Below are 23,280 nucleotides of genomic sequence, written 5' to 3' on the forward strand. Positions count from 1 at the left end.
AATTGAGAAGATTTGAGAAGATAATAACCTCCATTCAAATATGTTGACTAAGGGTATTACACTTGATAAATTGAAGTTGTTCACAGTTTCAGTTGGTTTTCCAACTTGATGACATGAGCTACGAACTACAGGTTGGAAGGAGATTTCAATTTTGTAAACATGTAGTTGTATTAGTTTCTAAGTAGGAAAATTGTTGGGCTTTCTTAAGTAGAGTTTTCATTGTGTTTGTGGAGACTCAGTTTGATGACCTGACCCGATAAGGATCTATTGTAGTTTTGGTGGATTTTCAATGAGACTTGGGCTCTTTATCCCACCTCGACCTTCGGAAAAGTTTTTTTTATCCACTTTTTACTCTTAATCCGCATCGGTTCTAATTAAGACATATCATATATTGTATTAAATCCTTATACGACCGTTGCACAATATATTTAATTTTTCATCTGAATAAAATTATCTGCTACTCTGTGAAGATAGGCATGTTGTCGAATTACATAAACCTCATGTCATGTGTGATTGATTATAATTTTACTTACTCTTTTATTCCTCTTATCGTTCCTAACAAAGGATCATCATGATCATCCATTTTAAAAGCGAGAAGGAGATAATGCAACATGAGCGGGACTGGAGCCGCTCCCCTTGGGGAAAAATTCCAGGACCCTAAACTTTCTGTGGGCCACAATCACACAAGCATGCATTTTTTTAGTTATATTTGGTTCAGTTTTCAATCTTTGATCAGTTGAAGTTATACTTATGTACGTATCTATGAGACACTTACCTGTTTCTTAAGAGACTATGGAGCCTGATTGTTATGTCCACTTCATCTATTGAGAAGCTCCCTCTCTTGATATTGGGTCGTAGATAGTTCAACCACCTCTGTCTACAGCTTTTTCGGCATCTATTTAAACCTGCAAAATTGGTACTTCTCCATTTTCTAGGATTACTGGTCAAGGATGAATATTATAGAAGAAAACTTTTCTTAGCCATATTCCCAGAGAAAAAGGCAAACTAAATGCTTGGGCTCTCTCTCTCTCTCTCTCTCTCTCTCTCTCTCGTAATACCTGCTCTGAGAGAAACTAGGTGCCAGTTTCCTTCTCCATGCTCGCCAATGCACTTCCTCAGACGCATCTCTACTTCTGCAGTCCATGCGCCTTTTCTCAAACCCAAATTAGTGGCCATGATGCAGCAGACTAGCAGTACTGCCTTCCACGTTGGATTAACCGAACGATCGTCCATTTTTATCGGCGCTAAAAACTATATGGGCCCTCACGTACAGTTGTTTTGTTTTGTTAATGAGTCTGTCATTACAAGTGTGGGCTCAAATTCTACCTGGCACAGCCCAATTCCCAACATGGTTCTTGCCCCCACATGTCAAGAAAGGTTATAAGAAATTCTTTTAATCACAAAGTAAATATATAAAAATAAAATATATAATTTAATACAGTATGTCAGATTATAAAATAAATTTAATAGATCATATTATTTCACATCAATTTATAAATTTATTTTTATATATTATTTTTATATAGATTTTTGCTACGTACGAACAAAGTCGCGTACTAATTCTGGGTACCAATACTGATTGATTCATATTTAAAATTTAAATTAGCATTATTTTCAATAAAATTTACTTTTTGATTAATTACATTAAATTGGTGCACATATTAATATGCAGTTATGCTTATAACTAGATTTTTCCTTTTATACATGTAACATTTTTCTATATAGATACTGTACGGTACTGCGGTTATTTCCATTTTTTTTTTTTTTTTGAAATCAACAATCAAACCTTTATTGAAAGAAACTTAATACAACTCAGCCATTACAGTATTTTTCCTTTTGTATATCCTGTATGATATCTACTGGACATTCTTCTATCCATACCCTTTCATCAGTAAAAGTAAAAGCTAGTTTAGCTAGCTTGTGTGTTATACCATTTGATTCCCTATACACAAATTTAACCCCCCAATTTGGTCTTTCAAGCAACACCTTTCGGACATCCTCAATAATATTCCCATACTCAGCCCAAATTTCTTTATCACTGTTTACTGCATTAACAATCAACTGAGAGTCCCCTTCAAGTATTACTGAAGAAAAACTCATTTCTACACTTAGAATTGCAGCTCTCCTTAAAGCCAAGGCTTCAGCCACCAACGGATTCTGTACATGATCACAGATGGAGCAGAGGCAAGCCAATAACTCACCCTCTGAATCTCTGATAACCACACCAGCACCCACCCTTCTATTCTTTGCATCTACAGCCGCATCCCAATTAACCTTAACTGTCCAACCTGCAGGTTTTTCCCATTTTGTTATCCTTCTATCATTCGACCCCTTCACAACTGCCTTCTGTTGATCCCTTTGAGCAGAGACAAACTCCCTTAATCCATAGCTTGCAGCTTTTATAATATTTCTCGGGTCATCAAACTTTTTTTCAAACAGCAATGAGTTTCTTCTAAGCCAAATCTTCCTCATAATGCAAGCCACCAACTCAACCTCCTCCCCTTTCAACTGTGAATTCAGCTTATCCCAAACAACCATGAAATCAGTTTCAAGACAACTCTATTTCTGCACAGGGCTTCCTTCTTCTGCCCAAACATCTGTTGTGGCAGGACAACCCCCAATTACATGCATAGTTGTTTCAGGCACCAGTTCACAGATAGGACATTTATCATTCTCCACAACATGCTTCTTATACAGATTCTGTCTAGTGGGAAGTATGTCATGGCTTACCTTCCACAGGAAATGTTTTACCACACTTGGAACATTCAAACCCCATATCATATTCCATCCATTTCCTGGATTACATCCTACTGAGGTTTCCCCTATTCTCCTCATGTTCTAGATGGTAAGCATTCTTCACAGAAAATTTACCATCTTGTGAACTACCCCACACCAGTTTATCTACAGCACCCCACTTACTCAGAGGAATGCAACAAATAGCCTCAGCTTCATCTGCATTGAAAGTGTCGGCAATGAGTTCTTTCTTCCATCCCCTTGTGTCATTATCAATAAGCTGCTGTACTTTCGCATCACTTGACAGGTTTTTAATTTGGGATTGGACACTGTGAGTAATTCTGGTTGGTAACCACTTGCCCTTCCAGATTTTTATACTGCTGCCATCCCCCACTCTCCATAACATCCCTTCTTTAATTAAATCTAGAGAGGACCACAAGCTTCTCCATACAAGAGAAGGACCATACCCCAACTTTGCTTCTAAGAGGCCCTCATTTTTAAAATACTTCTCTTTCAAAACTTTTGTCACCAAAGCATTTGGATCTGTTAACAATCTCCAACATTGCTTAGCAAGCATAGCCTTATTAAAACCGTCAAGGTCTCGGAAACCCAACCCTCCATTCTTTTTTGATTCTCCCATTTTAAACCAACTCCTCCACTGAATTTTCTTATCATCCTACTTATGTCCCCACCAACATCTAGCCAAAAGAGATGAGATCTCCTTACACAACCTTCTAGGGAGACTGAAGACACTCATAGCAAAGGTAGGAATTGCTTGAGCTACTGCCTTTAACAAGATCTCTTTTCCCGCCTGTGAAAGAAAAGAATTCTTCCAACTATTAATTTTCGACCAGATCCTTTCCTTTAGATTTCTGAATGTAAAGTATCTTGATCTCCCTACAATAGCTGGAAGACCAAGATATTTTTCATAACTCCCACAAATTGGAACTCTAGCAACCCTTTGGATCTGTGTTCTAGTAGCAGCAGCAGTATTTGAGCTAAAGAAAATAGTGGTCTTCTGCAGATTTAGGCATTGACCCGAGGCCTCTTCATATACTGTCAATAAACCCTGAATCTTCAGCCATTCAGTAATCTTTGCCCTTCCAAAAATCACACAATCATCCGCAAAGAGTAAGTGGTTTATCCTCATTCCTCCTCTAACTATAGCCACCCCCCTTATGTCCCCTTTTGATTCAGCTGAGTTTATCAAGGCACTAAGACCTTCTGCACAGATAATAAAGAGGTAAGGGGAGATGGGATCCCCTTGCCTAATTCCTCTAGTAGGTTTAATAATCTTTCCAAGTTCCCCATTAACAAGTATTGAGTAAGAAACTGTTGTCACGCATCTCATGATCAAAGAGCTCCATTTTTCACCAAACCCCATCCTTCTCATCACAGCCTCCAAATAGGATCACTCTACCCTATCATATGCCTTTGACATATCAAGTTTGAGAGCCATACTACCAACCTTACTTCTTTGTCTTGTCTTCATTGTGTGCAAGGTTTCATAGGCAATCATAACATTATCAGTTATGAGTCTTCCCGGGATAAATGCACTTTGATTGCTAGAGATAATAGCAGGGAGCACTTTCTTCAGCCTGTTTGCAAGTATCTTTGAAACAAGTTTATAAAGCACGTTACAAAGACTAATGGGTCTAAACTCACTAGCAGCTAGAGGATTTTTTATTTTAGGAATCAAAGCTACATGAGTACAGTTTAAACCCCTTTCTAAATTGCCCTCCCCATTAAGAAAGCTTAGGACAGCCTTACTTACCTCCTCCCCCACGATGCTCCAGTAAGCTTGATAGAAACAAGCTCCATACCCATCCGGACCTGGAGACTTCAGTGGGCCCATCTGTTTCAAAGCTTCCTCCACCTCCCTTCTTGTGAACTCTCTTTGAAGATCTGCATTCATCTCGCTAGACACCCTAGGTTCCACCTCTCTGATACAGGCTTCTATGGCTGCCCTTGAAGGTTGTGTTGAGCAGAAAAGACCATTAAAATACTCATAAAAAACCTCTTCTATCTCTTCTTTTTTAGTCACCCTGCTTCCCTGAGAGTTCAATACTTCCTTAATTTGGTTTTTTTTTCTTCTCTGGCTAGCACAGGAATGAAAGAATTTTGTATTCTTGTCACCTAGCTGGTACCAATTTCTCTTTGCCCATTGTCTCCATTTTAAATCTTCTTGCTCTAACAGGAGCCCCATTTCTCCTTGTAGCTGCTTGATCAACTCAATATTATGAGAGCCTTCATTTTCTAGCTCAATCTTTAACCTTTCAGTTTTCTGTTTCATAGCAGCCCCAAAGTCCTTATCTCTTCTTGAACTCCATCGAATCAAGTCCCCTTGACAGCTCAACAGCTTTCCTTGTACTCTTTTTAAGAAACTATCACCTACTACCCATCTCTTCCATGCTCCATCTACCACAAGCTCTCCTTCTTCATCTCGAATCCACTTTGCTTCAAATCTGAAAACTTTCCTTCTCATCCTTTGCACTGTCAATTCATGCCTCATATTAAGCAGGAGGGCTTTATGGTCAGATTGTGCTACTGGTAAAACCTCAACTTCTCTAAATCTGAAGGATTCAGACCATTGAGGGTTTGCAACTACTCTGTCCAGCCTTTCTTTTGTAAAAGTATTATCACCATGTTTATTACTCCAAGTATACATACTGCCCTTCCACCCCAAATCAAAAATACTATTTTCTTCCAAAACTTTTCTGAAATCTTCCATTTGGGCTTCTGGTCTAAGTTTCCCTCCCACCTTCTCTGCTTGACAAACAACTTCATTGAAATCTCCAATGATGCACCAGGGCTGCTCTGGTGAAGGCTTTAGTAATGACAAAAGCTTCCACGACCCTCTTCTCTTACTTGCTTCAGGATGCCCATAGAAACCAGTAAAAATCCATGATAGATTCTTTTCCTCACTTTTAACTATAGCATTAATATGGTAAAGGGAGAAATTAAGAATCTCCACTTCTACCTCTTGGTTCCACATCAAAACCAATCCCCCTTTTCTACCCAAAGCCTCTACCACAAAACACCCCTCCATACACAACCTCTTCTTTATACCTTCAAACCTGCTTGCTCCTAACTTAGTTTCCATTAGAAAGACCATTTTGGGTTTATTTTCATTCACCAATAGGTGAAGATTTTGAATTGTCCGAGGATTCCCAAGCCCTCGACAGTTCCAACTTAGTATTTTCATAATGGTTGGCGGGGCTGGCAAGCAGCCTCCGCCAATCCCAAATCCACACTTTCATCCCCTACATTAGCAGCCCTTCTACTCTTTTTTGAGATGCCCTCACTGCTGTCATCAGAAAAATCACCTCTCAGACTACGTTTGCCCCCAACTGAGGCCTCCTTTACATTACTTTTTCCTACAATACGTGCCCTCCTCTTCCACCTCCCCTTTTCTAACACCCCCTTCCCTCCACCCATTCCTTTATCATTCTGAAGAAGCAACTGAGAATTGGACTCAAGTTAAGCATACAAGAGACCCTCATCAGGAGTTGTCATAAATCGAGCATCATCCATCCCATCCCTACTTGCATTTTCAATTATCTCTTTTCTCTCAGTTTTTTCTACAAACACCTTATCCACCCCTTCCTTCTTTGCTACATCCGGCCCCTTATTTCTTTTTAAAACATCCACCAACTCATCCTCAAAAGCCTCATCCACTGGTGTGGTTGAAAAACCTGCATTTGACATCCCGCCCTCACCCATACTACCACAATTGAACTCTCTTACTTCCTCAGCATTTTTTTCTTTGGACTTATTTCTATTATATTCTGTAGTATTCCCCCTATCCGTGTGGTAAGTTCGAAGCCAAGTACCATATTGAGATCCACCACCCCTCCCATCCAATCTTGCACATCCTTCTGCTCCATGCACTAATCTTCCGCATTTAAAACAAATTTTAGGAAGTTTTTCATAGCTCAAACGCACCCAAATTCTGGATCCTAGCACATTCGCAGTTCTTCCCGAGCTATTGATTTCCTCAGGTCTAATTCAATCTTCACTCTCAAATACCTTCCCCATCCTATCCCATCTTCACGTACGTCTACTTCTTTTACATTTCCAATAGTTTTTCCAATCTGAGCTCCAACTTCTAAATTCATACAGGCCAAAGGTAAATTACTCAGATGCACCCAAAAGGCTTCATAGTCAAAATTCATCTGCTGCGGAGGGGTAAAACCATCAAATGGTTTCAGTAATAGTAGTTGATTGTCAAACAACCAAGGTTTTCCGTCTAGAACACGCTGTCAATCCTTCTGATTGTCAAAAGTTACTACAAATAGATTTGGAAGAATATCATGAAAAGTGAACGAACCTGCCAATCTCCAAACCTTATTCATCGTAGATCTAATCACTTCCTCGTTAACTTTACGATCTGAGATCAGTTTTCCTACAAGACTCTTATCTCCCTCTGCCTTCACCCTCCCCAAGTGTACTGCATTAAGATCAATCACAGCATTCTCCTCCTCCGTAAGTTGCAGTTTATCCCACATATCCTCTAGATCATCCATCTCTGCCTGAAAGTAGACTCCTCCTCCCCCACTCTAAGAGCAGTCGAGACTATCCCTTCACCCAACTTTTCTCTCCAGAGAAAGCTCAGAGAAGACTAAAAATATATTTATACCTTGTTGAATAGGAACAAGGCGGTTATTTCCATTTAAATGTTTAAAACTATGTCATTTGGAAAATGACTTGCAGCTAGCCATGTTGTATAAAATAATTTGTACAAATAATCAAATCTCATAAACTTTTGTAAAAAAAGTAGAATTCATTTTTAAAAAAGTATAAAATAAATTATTTTTACAAAAAGACTTGTATAAAACTTACATATTTGAAAGTTATACCTAATATTACTTTTTCTTATTTTAAATGCCTATGTATATATATAGGTTATACTCTACTCCAAAATAGGCCAAACCAAATAGATAAGGGTGGCCCTTCAACTACTGCGGAGGGCTTCCGCTTGTTTATTTTGTGTGTTTTTTTTTTTTTTTCCCATGTATTTTTTTAAATACTTTTAAATATTTTTTAAAAAATATTTATAATATTATTAAAAAATATTTATTTAATCATTAAGTAAAAAAAATTACTCAGTGGTAATTCCCAAGTTCCCAAGAATCCCAACAAGAAGAGTAGCATGTTCTTTCTATTTCACCGAACTAAAACACAATAGACCATGCACACGCAATAACAGAAAATCCTAAAACCCACAATTCTAAGTTCTAACATAGTACCTTTATTACAATCATATATAAATCGAAGAAATTAAGACAAACTACCCAAGTAAAAATGCTGGGATCTTAATAATGGGTCCCGAATACATTATTTTTCGTTTGTTTTTTAAAAATTAAGTTTGTTTTTTCTTTTTATGAATGTTGTGAATTTTTTTAAATATTTAAGAATATTAAAAAAAAATGTATTTACACTAGTCGGAACCAAATTTGTGTCCCGGGCAGTAGAGCCACTCGACATATCTTGCATTCGCAGAGGTGAATACAGCCTGTTCTTGCTTTCAATGTCTACAAACTAAAATCTAGCCAGCTGGTAACAGCACCTACGTTGTCAAATCAATCCCTTCAAGATCATTCAGCCATATGTACTTTTCGAAAAGAAAAATGATGATGAAATCTGTTACACACAAAGTGAATAAAGTTCCGACAAAAAAGTTTCCTCCTTTTATTGTTTTCGTTTTTTTCTTATTTTGGCTAAGTAAAAGAGGAGCGAGTGAATGACGCTTTGTCCACCTAGCGAAAAGGTCCATTCATCTGCTCAGTAAAAAGTTCTCTCATCTTCTCCAAAATTAGATCCAGAACATGAAACACATCTAAAGATTGCTTAAGTTTTAATAGTGATAAATGCTGAAATGATTTATATATTTTCAAATATTCAAATGCTGAGTGCTCGCCAATCAAGATGTATACCTGATCCGATCTTGCAAAGCTTGAAGAAATATGAGCTTACATAATAATTATCTATGCAGTTTCTATATTTTCATGTATTTTAATGATAATGTGTATTATGTTCATCAATTTTTAGGCTTTTGAAATGAGTCCAGTGTCTCCGTTTACAGAAAGAATTGGAAGACAAAATCCAAGTTCAACATAATGAAAAAAGTGCTACCATTTCCTTATTTATCTTTTTCATTTTTTTTTTTTCATTTTCTTGACTGAGAGAGAGGAACCACAAATGTAAATGAGGTTGTTTTTTATCTTATATGTTAAGAACGTGTTTTACACCACCAACTATATGGATGGAGGTTGTCTCCACGACCAATCGAGGAATAAGTCTTCTTGCCTAATCGAGAAATATGTCGTTACTCGCTCAAATTCGACAAATACTGCTTCTTGTCCAAATCCTAAGAATACTCATCTCTTCTTGCCAGTTTTGCACTGGCCTACCTTCTCTAAGTAATCCAATACTTTTAACATCACATATGTTAGCAAAGCCTCATTGAACTCGAATGTAAACTTGGATCTATCTGCATCAAAAGGGGAAAGGGATGGGATGCCCCAACCTTCTTTTGGTCAACCTGTGTTTTGTTATGGTAGTTTTCTTCCTCATATAGTATTTTGAAAATAGTTAATTAATTTCAACTAAAAATCATTAATTTGTCAGAATTTTTGGAGATTAGGTTTGGATTCATCCTAGAAAACAATAACGAAATATTATGATAATACGATATATTACATTATTGAAAAACTAGTACTGCATGCTAATAGTTGAGCTAGTAATGCATTCATCATACATGAGTTGTTAATGTTTGCAAAATTATAAAAGGTGCCGAAAGATATTTTAATTCTTGGTTGTTGATGAAAAATGCATCACAAGCCGTAAACCAGCATAATAAACACTAGTCTATCTTTGTCCAAAGGACAAAGGCTGGATTGAGAGTGGTGGTAGGAAGGCCATGATCATCCAAGCAGTACTTCAGAGGGCAAGGTTCTGATCCATCCACAATATCAAAAAGATCATTACTTCTAATAATAGGAAGGAACTGAGACAACTAACGAAGGTAGTTGGTATTGTCAAGCTTGATTGTAGGCAAGTGGAAAATTTTCGGAGCAATGAAGGTGGGAGATAATATAGAAGTAGAGTTAGTAGAAGCATTGGTATTAGCAAGAGCAAAGGTAGGCCCATAGTAGGATCGAGAAATGACGATTAGCCTTGAAGAAATTGATACCATGTAAAATTATTCACAAAATAGGATTTGGCAACTTAAAATTGAGCTGACCATGCATGTATTAATATAGACGAGTTTGTTACATATAATATAAGCTCTCTCTCTCTCTCTCTCTCTCTCTCTCTCTCTCTCTCTCTCTCTCTCTCTCTGCACGCGCACGTACTTGGTGCCACTTTCCTTCTCCGAACATGTCAATGCATTTGGTAAGAAGGATATCTTCGTCTTCAGTCCATGCTCCTTTTCTCACAACTAATGAGCCCTCTATATATAGATAGAGCTTGAGAGTTTTGGTAGTGATCTAACCAAAATTTGGTCAAAATTTAAGTAGAAAATTCATTTTTACAAATTTAACTAACCACTTTTCAATAACGCCAAATAACAAACTCTTCAAATCTATACTATTCTATTAAAATATTAATTTTCACGTTTTTATTTATTTTACAAGTGCACACCCCTATGTTTCCAAGTCTAAATTTACAAGTGCGTAGAGAAAATTGTAGAGAAGTCAATGGAGACAACTTCAACGAACAAGATGGAGCCGCTAAAATATTAGAGCTACCTGAAATCCAAAGAAGGAATCATCAAAACATATACTAAAACCACCATTTGAAGCATAACTCAGAAAAAATCCCACGGAAAACTTGATGAAGTTTTGGATAACTGGCTGAGAAGAAGAGAAAATATTTGCTAATTTGAAGCGACGATAGTGTGGCTTACCGGGAGGCGTTCAACGACAACAATGGGAGATGATGATGGTGTGTGATTTGGGCGAAATGGTTCAGCTACTGGTATTTCAGCTACTGGTAAAAAGATGAGATCGTGGGGTTTGGATGAAATGAGATCATGTTTTTAAGAAGAAGATGAATTTTCTAAAGTTATGGATCGTGTGAAATGAATAGCATGCAGGAACTTAAATTTTTTATATCAACATAATAATTGGTGAGCAACTTGAGCTGACCATATTTAATCAGTAAAAATGATCAAAAGTTAAAAATATTGTAAATTTATTGACTCCATTTTAATAAATTTTTATGCAAACTAATTAAATTCAGGTCAAAATATAGCTAAATTAATTCCACTGCTAGTGCTATGATTGTCGACGGAATATGTCCTTTTTATATCCCCGAATTAGAAGTTTTCCAAAAGTTGGGAGCCACGAGCAGTACTAGGTACTTTGTTTATGTCTTTTTTATTTTATTTTTTATTATTTTTTTAATTTCCTTTTTGGAAAGTCAGATCGGGGGGCCCTAAAGTCAGATCCGGGTGCTCTTACAACATGGTACATTTTGATTCGGCAATGAGCAAGCTCCAGACACGAACAGCCCGATTTGAGTAGTGTTACTGTGCTAGCCTGCCGTCAAGCAGTCAGCTTTGATAGTTAGAACATTTTTAATAGATTATGTACATGTAAAATATAATTTTGATAAATATTAGATAAATTTTAATTTTAATTATTTTATTTATAAAAGTTTTTATATTGGAATATTTATTTTTTTATTATATAACAATAAAATAATATAAGATGAATTTAATTTGAACTATTCACATCAAATCTTCATATTGAATATTCATTTATTTATTATATAGTAATGAGTAATGAATAATTTAAAAAATATTTAGTTATTATTTTATTTTATTTTAATTATTAATTATTATTTTATTTTATTACATTTTACTATTTAATTTTAAAAAAAACTTATGGAAGTTTGTGGATGTAGATGAAGAGAAGAGTGTTATAAAAAACATAAAATAAGTATTTGGTATATGTACAGTAGATATCAAATTTGATATTTTCTTTATAATTACTGTAGCTAAAACTAATAAATTTGTTAATAGCTAATCCATTACAAGTAAATATTCTATTAAAAAGTACATTTACTTTTAGATATAGATAATCCAATAAGACTGTTTTTAGGGTTACCTGTTATTAAATTTTTTTAATATATTTAAAATTATTTTCTTAATCATTTAACAAAGAAAAATATTTTTAAAAAATAACAGTCAAAATGAGGAAACAAATTAAAGCCGCATATTAACATTTTCCTTTAAGAAATTACTTTCTAAAGCTTTTGTTGTGCTTATTGCTTAATTCGTGGCAATGTCACGGTACCGTTAGTATGTTTGTAAGATGAAAATAGATTTACCACACTTTTCACAATTTTTTATGTTGCTATATTTTAAAAATGAGAGCATTTTTACAACACTTATCATTACAAGTATAATTACACACTAATACGTACACCAATCTAATATAATTGATCAAAAAATAAATTTTATTAAAAATAATACTAATTTAAATTTTAAATATGAAGGAATTAGTATTAATACACATATTATTATGCGACTTTTCTTGTATATAGCAAAACTTGCTAGATAAATGTTAGTATCAACTCTTGTTCTCGAGACATCGATATCATCCATATATATAGACCGATATTGTTATCAATCATAGAAAAAACGAACAACTTCTAGAAATAATTAGTATCGATATATTTTATTTCGCAGTGTGTCCTAAATCTAGCACAAAAACTTATGCAGGCTAAGATGGATTAACATATGTAGAGCAGATTTGTACTACAAGCCCAGCGAACCAGAAACGTCTATCCACTGCAGCTGGAGTTCCACCTCCCCGCACTCCACGTTTTGCAGTCTAAGAATCATATTTTGAACAAGTTTGCCGCGGGTCCAGACAATATGGCTCTCTTCTGCAAGACAATTTTGCCCGTTTGGTACTACCCTATGAATTATGGTTCCACTTGGGAGGCCTTTCAAGGGGAACTTCAAGGCTTCAAAAAATGGGCCAATCTCAAACTCAGCATCCCCCATTTTATCATCCAGAGAAAATGTGTCTTTGTCATACACTGACTGCAACCACAAGGAATTCACAGGTCTAAACATCAATCGGTTGAAATGTTATATTCAAATTAGGATGTTGTGCACTATAGGCTATTTGATCCCTGAGGATAACTAGGGAAAATTCCTTCTAGCATTTCTTCCTGCATTCAAAAGGGTGCTTACGTGCTGACAATATTTGAATATCATTACATAATGAAGCAATTGTAGATATGTTTTCTGTAGTGAAAAGTGTACTTCATTAGTTCATTTCCTTCAATGCTAACATGTAATGGAGCTAAGCCTCCAATGTCACAACAACTATAACACTCACAAGTTTGATTGGTAGACTCGGATCTGCAACAGAAAGAGTTAAATCTTCATTCCACTCTGGATTGGTATTCTTCTTCACCACTCGAGTCTTCACTTTCTGCATCATAAAGCTATGATAATCAGTTGAAATAACTAGGGATGGGAATACACTTGGTCAATAGGCCCGCTCTTGAAACCCACCACACGAAGAACGAATGCCCAAGCCCATTTTCTAGAATATAATTATTACCATTGATTAAACAGCTACACGCCACCCACATGGAATCATAAATTCATCATTCAGGAGAAATTCAATAAAAGGGAGGATTCACATATAGTATGGGATTTTCCTCCTTGCTCTCTCTATTTTATTTTTCTCTGTGAATTCTGGTGACGAGTTTTTTTTCTTCCAGGAGGCAAAATTCACTTGTCCAGCCATTCACTAGATAAGGGTCTCTAAGCTGTTTTCAGGCATCATCAATAGCATTGAAGTCTAAAAATACAAACGAAAATTTTTGTGTAAGGTTTTAATTATTGATTATCGATTAGGGGATAACCAAGCTAATAAATTGTTAATCAAGCTTTTAATTATTTGGGTTCCAGATTTTTTGTATAAGCTATTGTGTTCCAGATTTGACCATGTAAGGAAAGAGTCTTGTTCGTTAGCACTACTTGGGAGAGACAACGAAACAAAGCCTGCATATAGATCTTCGAAAGGGAATAAATTGCCAATGTTTTGACTGATTTTTAGAGGGAGCTTGGCTAGCCATGGACGAAAATGGTTCAAATAACAGAAATTGCAGCATTTTGAAATATTAGGAAACGAAGTATATCGTTTGGGAATCAAATTACTGATCTTAGAAACCAAAGTGAGTAAGGTAAAGACAAAATCCTCTGTTATATTAGAAGATAATTAGGGGAGGAGGTGTTGATGATGGAGAGTGTCTGCCAACGATGAATCAGATTAAATGGAACAACAAGAAGTAGGAAGGCATGTACAAGATCGAGAACAAAATTAACAATCTGAAAAACCTAAGAGCACAGTCAACGGGACGTGCAGGGCGGTTTGCCTTTCATCTAGACAAGAAAAGAAAGGAAAATCTGTGATCCTACCGCTAAAATGCTTCGAGTTTCAACACCAAATGCCAAGCGAATAACGTATAAATTTTATAACCTTTTTCCAATCATAAAAGGGCGACTGCAAAGTAAAACAAGAATCTCCGGACAAATCAAGTACCAAATAAGCAACGAATTCAAATTCTAGAACATAAGATCACAAACACACAAACCCAAAACCAAACTGCGTATGTATAAGCAAGAAAAGGACACCGAAACAGCTTTTACCTGTCTTCCCATTTTGATAACAACATAAGGGTCACTGCTTCTCACATCCCTAACTGCAAGGTTCACCCCTCTCTGAATATGAACTCTCAGCAGTCCCGTCTTGTTCTCCATTTCAAAGAGGAAGAAAAAGCCAGAAAATTTGCACAACTTAGCAGGGAACCAAGGATGGGAAAGACTCGTTCAGCTTATAGCTATGGACACGCTTGTTCTCTATTATTCTGGTGAAGTATGTGACAGAGGTTTGATAATCATCAAAGGCCAAACCCTCTCGTGTGTATATATACATCACACCTATCCAGAAAAGGAAAAAAAAAAATATATATATATATATATATCTTCAACACGCGCTTGAAAGACTTTTTCTCTTGGATTGCCGGTTTATTCAAACCTTACTTATTGAGGTCCGCGCTTTAGAAATACAGTTTGATCTGCGAAGAATGGGTCCCCAGGGGGGAGTTCGTGGATGGTGGGTCGGTTTCCGTGACTGATTTGATTTATTGGAACACGGAGGCACCGTTGGCAAAGGCCGGCATTTTATTTTAAAATAATCTTATAATTTAAGAGTGACAATATATGACACGATCTGTTAATTCAACACGAACACGATACGATAAAAGCAGATTAGAGTTTAGCCTTAACGGGTTCGAATCAAAATAAATTGACCTATTAAAACACAATTATTTAACGGGTCACTAACGAATCAACCCGTTATAATCCGTTAAAAAAAATTAAATTTACCTTTATACCCTTATATCTAAAATTCAAAAAACCATGACATTTCCTAACCCACGCCGCCCCCCACTTCACTCTTCAGTTTTTTTTTTCTTTAGTGTTCTCACTCTCAGTTCTTCCTTCTCTTCTCAGTTCTCACGCCCGTCTTTGACTTCAACTCAGAAATCCGTCACCCACGGCGTCGCCAGGCCCACACCCCTTTGCCCACGGCTCACTAGTTTCTCTGTCTCAGATTCACTGTGGCCCAAACCATCGTATTCCTCCTCACACAGGCATAGATCTGCGACGTCCCAGCCTACGGGCCATCGGTCTCTCCCTCTCCTCTTCTTCTAGAGATTCGTGGCTTAGCCTCTTCATCGGTAAGCATTCTCTTCCCCAAGGCACTCTTCCTGTTGAGTTGGCTTCTGGTTTTTTTTTCCTTTGTTTTGCAGTTTTCACTTGAAAGGGAAATCAGTTTTAATCATAGCTTCATTAGCAACCATTTGAGGTTTCAGAGCATAGAGACCAGTAGGATCCGAAAGTGAGAGTCTGTCAATATGTTATTTGTTCTTTCATGTCTTTTTATTTTATTATATATATATACAAGATTATGGTGGTTATTTGTAATATTTGATTATTGTATTGCTGGGTTTCTTTGAAGTTAAGAGTGTTATCGTTATCGTTGATCTATTGATTAAAAACTTTTGATAGTATATATACTCGTTGATTTGCCACTATAACATGAAAATCTTTATTTACTTTTACAATTTGGAGAGATGAGAGAGATTGGGGCTGAAATGATGATGGGTGAGAGGGATGAATGATGTGCCAAATTTTCATGTTTGGCACTTTGTTCAAATGTTGGGCTGTTCAAATGTAAGTCGTAAGTTGTGTCACTTGTAACCCGGATTTGTTTTTTTATTTTTTATTTTGTAGTACTTTGATTTATTTGTTTGTGCATGATTTTCTTTCTTCCTTGATATTGGAAATGTAAAGTTTTGTTTCTTCTTGTTCAAATATATTGTCATTTATATGTGGTTTATCCAAATTACAGTTCAAGCTCTGAGGAAGGAAAAAGAAATAGTATTTCTGGGTATGATTTTTCTGTGTACTGGTTAGTTTGTAAATGTTGATGGAATTGTAGTATTGTAACAAGGAACTGATGAAATGTAAATGGAAGTCTCTGTGATGAAAGGAAAGTAATGCAATGAAGGTGTTTGATGAAAACCTTCAAAGAGTCATACGGCTCATACCCTTTGCTCACCTCCCTCTCATATAGGCAGCTTCCCTATAACTAACTATAGAAAATCAAGGTGCATGAACTATCGCAGACTTCCCTCTTCAATTTCCATTTTTTATGTTTTGGTTTTTTGGTAAAATCATCTAAGGAACTTATCAAAAAAATCATCTAAGGAAAATACAAGAAGTCAAGTCTTCAACACAAGCATTTCTAAAGAAGTGCTCTCAGTCAACCAACCAACCAACCATCAGAACCTATTGTGATGTTATATATGTCGTTTCACTCATTTTTAACATTGCTAGTATGGATGTTTTTGTTCTCTCTATCATCAGTTTTAGATAATGAAGTAAATGCTGTTTATTGAATGAATAATATATATATGTATATTTATTTTGACATTTTTTTTTCATTCTTCATGATCAGATCCCAAATACACTTGTGATCATTTCCCTTAAACATTAGAACAGAAGGGCAAGAAGAAAAGTGGAGACAGATTCTTGCAACAGCAAGTGGAGCCTTTCAATACTCTTTGTTTGATATATTGTATACAGATCCTCACATTTGAGATTGTAACATTAATATTATTACAATATGTGTTTATCAAATTTGGTGCTGTTGGAATTTTAATTTCGATATATTTATTATTTGGATTGTAATTTTATATTTGTAGTTAAGTTTTATTTTATTTTTATAGGTATTATAATTTTAATATTTATATAAAATTAATCTGGTCAAATGAGTTAATGGGTCGTGTTCGTATCCAAATGGGTTGTGTCGTGTTAACATAAACGGGTTGAAACGGGTCATGTCGTGTTAACATAAACTGGTTGAAATGGGTTGGATCGTGTCGTATCGTGTTAATATATTTCGTATGATTTACTAGCGGGTCTTAACGGGTCGTGTTGTATCAACCCGTTATCTTAATGGGTCGTGTTAGAGTTTAGAATTTTGATACGAAATCCTTAACGGGTCGTGTTCGTGTTGACCTATTAAGTGTAATGTACATGCTTTGACACGACACGAATACGATCCGTTAACACGATTTACCACCCCATGAGTCTACATATTATACATTATATTTATTTTAATTTTTTTATAGTAAATATGTAATATATAGATAATAAATAGGATAAATCAATTAGTTTAACTAAAATAAAAAATGATAAAAATAAAAAATAAAAAATTAATTTTAAAATATATAATGAGTATATCTCTTTATTTTAACAGATGATTCAACCCTAAATTTTGCTATTAAATGAGTACAAATAAATTTAATACTCATGGTTCATGGATCATCGATGTTTGACTGGAGATGTGCAAGTGAAAAACGGCGATTGAATTCTGTGGGTATTTGTCCATCAAGAAATCCACCAAACTCTTTGAGTATATAAATGGAATATTCTTCTTCTGGAATATGTCACGATCGTCCATACATGTTAGTAGAGGTTACATATATATGGAATAAAGTTGACTTTTCTATTAGTGCTAAAGTGGACCTAGCCCCGCTTTCTCGGGCATGATCTCTTTGATCAAGTTCGCGAGCAGCAAATACAATACATGTAGCTAAGCTAATTGCTATATTTTAGATTTCTTGATCGAATTTTAAGATTAAGATAAATGTTAGAAAGCGTTTTTCTCTCTCACATTCCATATCTTAAAATTCTTCGCCATGAAAATAAAATACCATGAAAATGAAATCCCAGTTAAGCTCTAGGGTCTGGAAAATAGGCTTCTTTTGATTGGCGACACAGATTGAATGAACACTCGAATGTTGTAGCATGGAGCCTCTTTATTATCTTAATCAAGATAATGCTAATGAGGGGGGAAGTTTCATACCATGTTTGCAGAAAAAGAAAACCCAATAACGAAGTATCCACGAGAACATGAGAAACTAGAATGGGCCACCTGCAAAACAAGGAAATAGCAGGCCATAACGACAGTATATATATATATATATATATGAACTAGTATGGCATCATGGGTTTCTGCTTTCTCTTTCCTTGGATGCCTTCGACATTTTTGACTTTAAGATTGATCCATTTATGAACTTTAGTTACGTTTAGTCATTTGTGTTGTTGTGTCAAGTTCGATCGTGTCCTGATCCATTTAATAAAGCATGTCATCTCCCTCAATTTTAACAAGTTTTTATATAGAATTTTGTGGCGGATTTCCGAGTTGTGACAAAAACTTGTGTGTCATGTTTGAGTTGTGGCACATTTGGGTTTCGGATTATATATAAGTCAATCTAAATAGTAACAATTACCTTGTATAGGATAACTCTCCTAATAAACACCTATTTCAATCTTAGGGAAATTGCTTTGTACAACCCTTAATAGATAATACAACTATTCTTTCTTTCTATTCAAGCCGAGATAATGGGTTTTCAAACATTAAGATCTCATTTGATTATGGATGAGATGAAAAAGCAGGTCTCATGTCTCACCATAAAGTTTCACTCTTCAAAAAATTTTCACTCTTAGGAGTTCTAGTTTTAGGCCCCTTTTTTTTTTCTACACCACACACCGGGTGAGGTGGATTTTTTTTTTAATTGTATTTTTAAAACGTGCGTTTTACCCTCCCACCCCACCCCCCGTGCGTTTTACCCAGCCCTCCCCTCCCCCCTCCAAAATCCCGAATCACTCTTTAAATACGATCATCCCCAGACTCTAATCGCAAATGCTTGGACGTCAATCAGAGATTCATATAAGCTATTGAACAAAAACACAAATTAACATCTGAAATCTTCTTCTGATTCCATCAGGGCTGGACCCAGATGAAACTAAAGCATGGACAGGACGGGGTCCAGACCTGCATTCCCAGATAAGTAATGCTGCCAAACCTCTATGAACCGCTGCTTCATTTGCCAGAGGCAAAACGAAAGAGTCTTCTAATACCATGACTACCACCCAAATCAATATTCATCCACAATCCTCTATCCAAAGCCAACAAGGCAGCAGTCAAATCAAGAAGATACTCCAAGTACTCTTCTACCAAATCAAAGAAAAATAGAATGTGTGTTGGGGGATAAAAAGCACAGAAATTCAGTTGTGATCAAGACCGAATTTTGAAGTCCCAGTTGGTATAAAGACAAAGCATGGCCAGGTCCAAATCAATATGCTTCTTCGGGGAGTGATGATGCATATGATAGTTGTCCCCCAAGCAATGGTAATAAAAAAAACCCAGGAATCCTCTGTAACTGGGATTGGGCAGAGGAGGGAGAATGTAGGCGGGGGAGGGGGAAATTTTTGAATGGATATTTTCTGGGATGGGATGATTCGGGCTTTGGGAGGGGGAGGCCAGGTAAAATGCACGGGGGCGGGGTGGGAGGGTAAAACGCACGTTTTTAAAAAATAATTAAAATAAATCCACCTCTGGTGTGTGATGTTGAAGAAAAAGGAACCTAAAAGTAGAATTACTCTTTCGTAAATTAGATTCATGGTTCATTTCTGAAATGTGTGTAGCCCCCAGAAGTCCCGTGTCTCAAAAGGAGGAGAAGAGAGGCTGTTGATTGTTGAATGAAGCTGTAGTTTGGGTTTGGCTCCTGTCCAAGATTTTTTACACCAACTGAACGCAATCAAGTGTGTATATTTTTCCCTTCAAAAGGATTTCATGAACCATAAAACAAACAAACCAACCAAAAAAACAATAACCCAACCTTGCTGAGAATCATGCTGGCCATTTATTATTAGAAGTTAATTATAGATACACATTCTCTTGATCAAAACAAAACACAAAACAAATAAAAAAAAAATTCTAAGAAGTTACATTGACTAAAAATAACAAAAAACAAAATGGTTAAGACTTGAAGAGTCGGGTAGAAAGTGGAATTAAACTGCTTGAATGGTTTTAATTTCTCTACCACCTCGCTCACTCGTCTAACTCCGTAGTTTCCCATCACTAAACTGAGTTGACTTATTATGGTGAATCGGAGACGATGAGCTGCCAAGCCGAGGTGGCGATGAGAGGCCGGGTGTGCCAGCCAAGCATGAGACACCCATTGTTCTCCTCCACTCTGTACCCATTCCCGCCGGCAAACAAGGCTAACAGCATGCTCGCCTGCCTGAATGCGTTCGATCCGAGGTGGACCGGCTCGAACCCCGCCATTCCCATTCGTGCCCGCCACTGAGTCAACGTCTCGTGCCGCTCGACTCGGTCCGCCCCATCAGACGCCACCACGTTACATATCTGCTCCCCCAAATACACCTCCGACATCAGCAGGTCCTGAGTTGGCGGCACCAACCCGGACCCCTCCAACGAGTCGAACAGGCTCGAGTAGTAATGCAAGGCCTCATTGAAGCGTTCCACGAAGAACGGTCCGTTGTGGTTCGCTTCTTGCTCGACTATTGTGAAGATCTTGGGCTTCATGGACTTGATCGAGGACAGCACCTTGTCGATCGCGCCTGGTCGAGCTAACATGGGGTGAAGCTCGAAGACGGAGTTCACCGCAACGGCCTCGTCGGGACGGACATCGACCATGGAAGGGTCGATGTCCGCCAAACTATTGGCCACGAATCCTCGGAACTGGAATTCCACGCCAATGGCTTCGGCCAATTGAGCCAGCTTCCACCCAACTTGCTGCAAAGCATCCATGTTGTCCGCCTGGGGCGGACCAATACCAGTTAACCGAAACGCCGGAGGCCCCCCAGGCCTTAATGCGAGCGCTTGAATTAGTGCCGGCCACTGCATCCCCTGCTTTAACCCGAAATCAATAACGTGAACTTTGCTGGCGGTGGCAAATGCTTCTAGTATCGCTTGGTTAGCAGTAAAATGTGCAAACTTGAGGTAAGGACAGGTTTCGTAGAAGTGCATCTGCAAGATATCAGAGGACGAAGCATCGAGGCAATCTTGTGGGTAAATTTTGTAAATTCGGCGCGCTAATGCTTCGGCAAAGTATGTGGCGACCTTTCCCATCGCGCCGGCCTGCGAGGCAGCTAGCAACTCGACGCGTTTGACGAGAGCATCTGCAAGCTTCAGGTTGTCTTGTTGGACTGCTTCAGCGCAAGCCATGAGAGTATGGACGAGTTGGACACCGGTCTCGTGCGAATCAACCAGAACAATAGACCGAGTCGGTTCAGACACAGTTCCGGCAGCAGCAACCCCAACTATGGGCGACGAAGATGGCAAAAGCGGAGGCGCAGAATTGGATCCACCTGACGTTTTCAATCGCTTTCGGTTAAGTTCCCCGTCTTGGGTCTGCGGGTAGGCAGCAGAACCAGGAATAGCTCTCAGATCGTACTCAGAGTCGTCGTCATAAATCCGGGCGGACTGGGTCGTCTCAAACTGTTGCTGTTGGGGATTCGTGGTGACGGAGGAGGATTCAGCACGAACGTGAAGAGGGTCATCGATATGGTGGCTCTGAAGCATTCGGTAATTAAGAGTATTGGGCGGATTATTGAGTTCGGAGAGCATGCTCTGGAGCCACCCAGAAAGATCGGAGGGATTATAATGGACGGTGTCACACAAGAGATTTGGGGCAGCGCCCATGACCATTTCCAGCTGCTCCAGCTTATCGGCCACGTCGTTCATCTCGGAACACTTGACCTTGTAACCCAACACCGCCAGTAGTTCATCCACGCCTCCGCCTCCTCCAGCGTCCTGCTCTTCCTCCCATATCTTCGCCTTACCAGAGGACATTGATTGAAAATCACTTTTTCTGATGCCTCCATTGCCAGCTCCACCGGAGATATCTCGGCGGTTCCTCTTGTTCATCTTTACCTGATTCTCACAAGGAGAAGAAAGAAGAAGAAGAAGCAGCAGCCTAAAGCGCTTTAAAAGTCGTCCATGGGGACCAAATGGGTCTTTTCGGCAGATTACTCTCTTTTTTTCTTCGTTTATTCTTATCACTTACTATAAGGGAAAAGCGAGGACACTGAAGCGGAGGAGGAGGAGGAGCTGTGGACTCCTCACTGGACTGTATGAGATGAGATAAAACGGAAGTCATAATAATGCTATTTTTCCTTTAGATAATAAAATAAACTGAATAATAATATACGAATAATTATTTTTATTTAATTATATTTTAATTTAAAATTATTTTTATAAATGATTTTATAAAAGCATTCTCTAATTAAAATTAGATTGTGTAAATAATTATATGCATATACTACCTTTTAAATAAAATAGCGATTCGATTAGGAGGAAAATGGAATGACTATATTACATAATTTAAAAGAAAAAATTATAAATTTTCAAAGTTGTAATATGCAAGGATGATGCGATGCTTATTAAATATTTGGTAAGAAGAAAATAGTTTGATTGACATCTAGTGGATTTTTCTCCAAACATGTTCAATTAAAAATTAAATAGAGGAAATTTACTTATTCCCTTTATTTGTTACAATTAAAGAAATTTATTAAAAAAATATCACAAGATATAAATTAAAGGAAAATACTTTAATATAAAAATAATTTTATAAATTAATTTAAAATAAATCTAAAAATTTAAATAAATTATATCAATTTATAAAATTATTTTTATATATTTATCACTCCTCTGAGCTAAATTAAGGGAAAAAGAAATCTCCGTGGCAGCACGGCGTTGTTAAAAAGGATTCTGGAAGGAAGTGGACAGGTCAAGTTTTTCGAGGACCCCACACACAGAAACAAAGAGGGGAGAGAGAGATATGGCCGTCCGCTCGACTGCACAAATCATTTCTCATGGAAGATTTTGGGGACCGAGAACGAGGTTGTGGGGTCCATTTAGTATGAGAAATTTGCTTTAGCACGAGAAATTTCGTATGTTGTACACTCTCCTGAGGTGGAATGAGAGTGTTTTCCCTCGTACACGGACCACCTGGCAGGAAGTGAGAGAAATCGAGGTGGATGGGGGGTCAACTTTAAAGTCCAACGCACACTCGCGGCAAGTGGCAGGCTATAACCAATGGCAATGAAGGAGAGGTCAATCCCCCTTACGA

At 37.3% G+C, this 23,280-nt stretch overlaps 3 protein-coding genes and 1 long non-coding RNA gene across 4 annotated transcripts; 1 reads left to right on the forward strand and 3 right to left on the reverse strand.

Annotated features, from left to right (window-relative positions):
* Positions 1-1,812: 1,812 nt before the first annotated feature.
* LOC122307474 lies at positions 1,813-2,538 on the reverse strand. The gene has a single exon (XM_043120374.1). It carries the CDS (start codon positions 2,536-2,538, stop codon positions 1,813-1,815), a length of 726 nt encoding a protein of 241 aa, XP_042976308.1.
* A 9,856-nt stretch (positions 2,539-12,394) lies between these two features.
* LOC122308391 (protein C2-DOMAIN ABA-RELATED 1-like) lies at positions 12,395-14,706 on the reverse strand. Its single transcript, XM_043121685.1, has 3 exons — positions 14,417-14,706; positions 13,095-13,190; positions 12,395-12,793 (listed from the first exon to the last, which is right to left on the reverse strand). The coding sequence occupies exons 1-3, from the start codon at positions 14,525-14,527 to the stop codon at positions 12,503-12,505; spliced, it is 498 nt and encodes a 165-aa protein (XP_042977619.1). The 5' UTR covers positions 14,528-14,706; the 3' UTR covers positions 12,395-12,502.
* A 52-nt stretch (positions 14,707-14,758) lies between these two features.
* On the forward strand, positions 14,759-17,023 carry LOC122308392. The gene is made up of 2 exons (XR_006242038.1): positions 14,759-15,507; positions 16,791-17,023. It is a non-coding gene; the product is annotated as an uncharacterized LOC122308392 (long non-coding RNA).
* A 3,000-nt stretch (positions 17,024-20,023) lies between these two features.
* On the reverse strand, positions 20,024-22,287 carry LOC122307938 (DELLA protein GAI-like). Its single transcript, XM_043121071.1, has one exon. The coding sequence runs from the start codon at positions 22,074-22,076 to the stop codon at positions 20,283-20,285; it is 1,794 nt and encodes a 597-aa protein (XP_042977005.1). The 5' UTR covers positions 22,077-22,287; the 3' UTR covers positions 20,024-20,282.
* Between the last annotated feature and the right edge of the window lie 993 nt (positions 22,288-23,280).

The sequence above is a fragment of the Carya illinoinensis genome, chromosome 4 (assembly GCF_018687715.1).
Source record: "Carya illinoinensis cultivar Pawnee chromosome 4, C.illinoinensisPawnee_v1, whole genome shotgun sequence".
In the NCBI taxonomy this organism is placed as follows: domain Eukaryota; kingdom Viridiplantae; phylum Streptophyta; class Magnoliopsida; order Fagales; family Juglandaceae; genus Carya; species Carya illinoinensis.

What these genes read in the sequence shown, in the direction of transcription:
- LOC122308391 (XM_043121685.1), bottom strand. Translation starts at nt 14,527, where the DNA reads ATGGAGAACAAGACGGGACTGCTGAGAGTTCATATTCAGAGAGGGGTG. An exon ending in TTATCAAAATGGGAAGACAG is followed by an intron (nt 13,191 to 14,416) that starts GTAAAAGCTGTT and finishes TTTATGATGCAG; the next exon opens with AAAGTGAAGACTCGAGTGGT. An exon ending in CGAGTCTACCAATCAAACTT is followed by an intron (nt 12,794 to 13,094) that starts GTGAGTGTTATA and finishes TTGTGGTTGCAG; the next exon opens with TCAGTGTATGACAAAGACAC.
- LOC122307938 (XM_043121071.1), bottom strand. Translation starts at nt 22,076, where the DNA reads ATGAACAAGAGGAACCGCCGAGATATCTCCGGTGGAGCTGGCAATGGA.
- LOC122307474 (XM_043120374.1), bottom strand. Translation starts at nt 2,538, where the DNA reads ATGGTTGTTTGGGATAAGCTGAATTCACAGTTGAAAGGGGAGGAGGTT.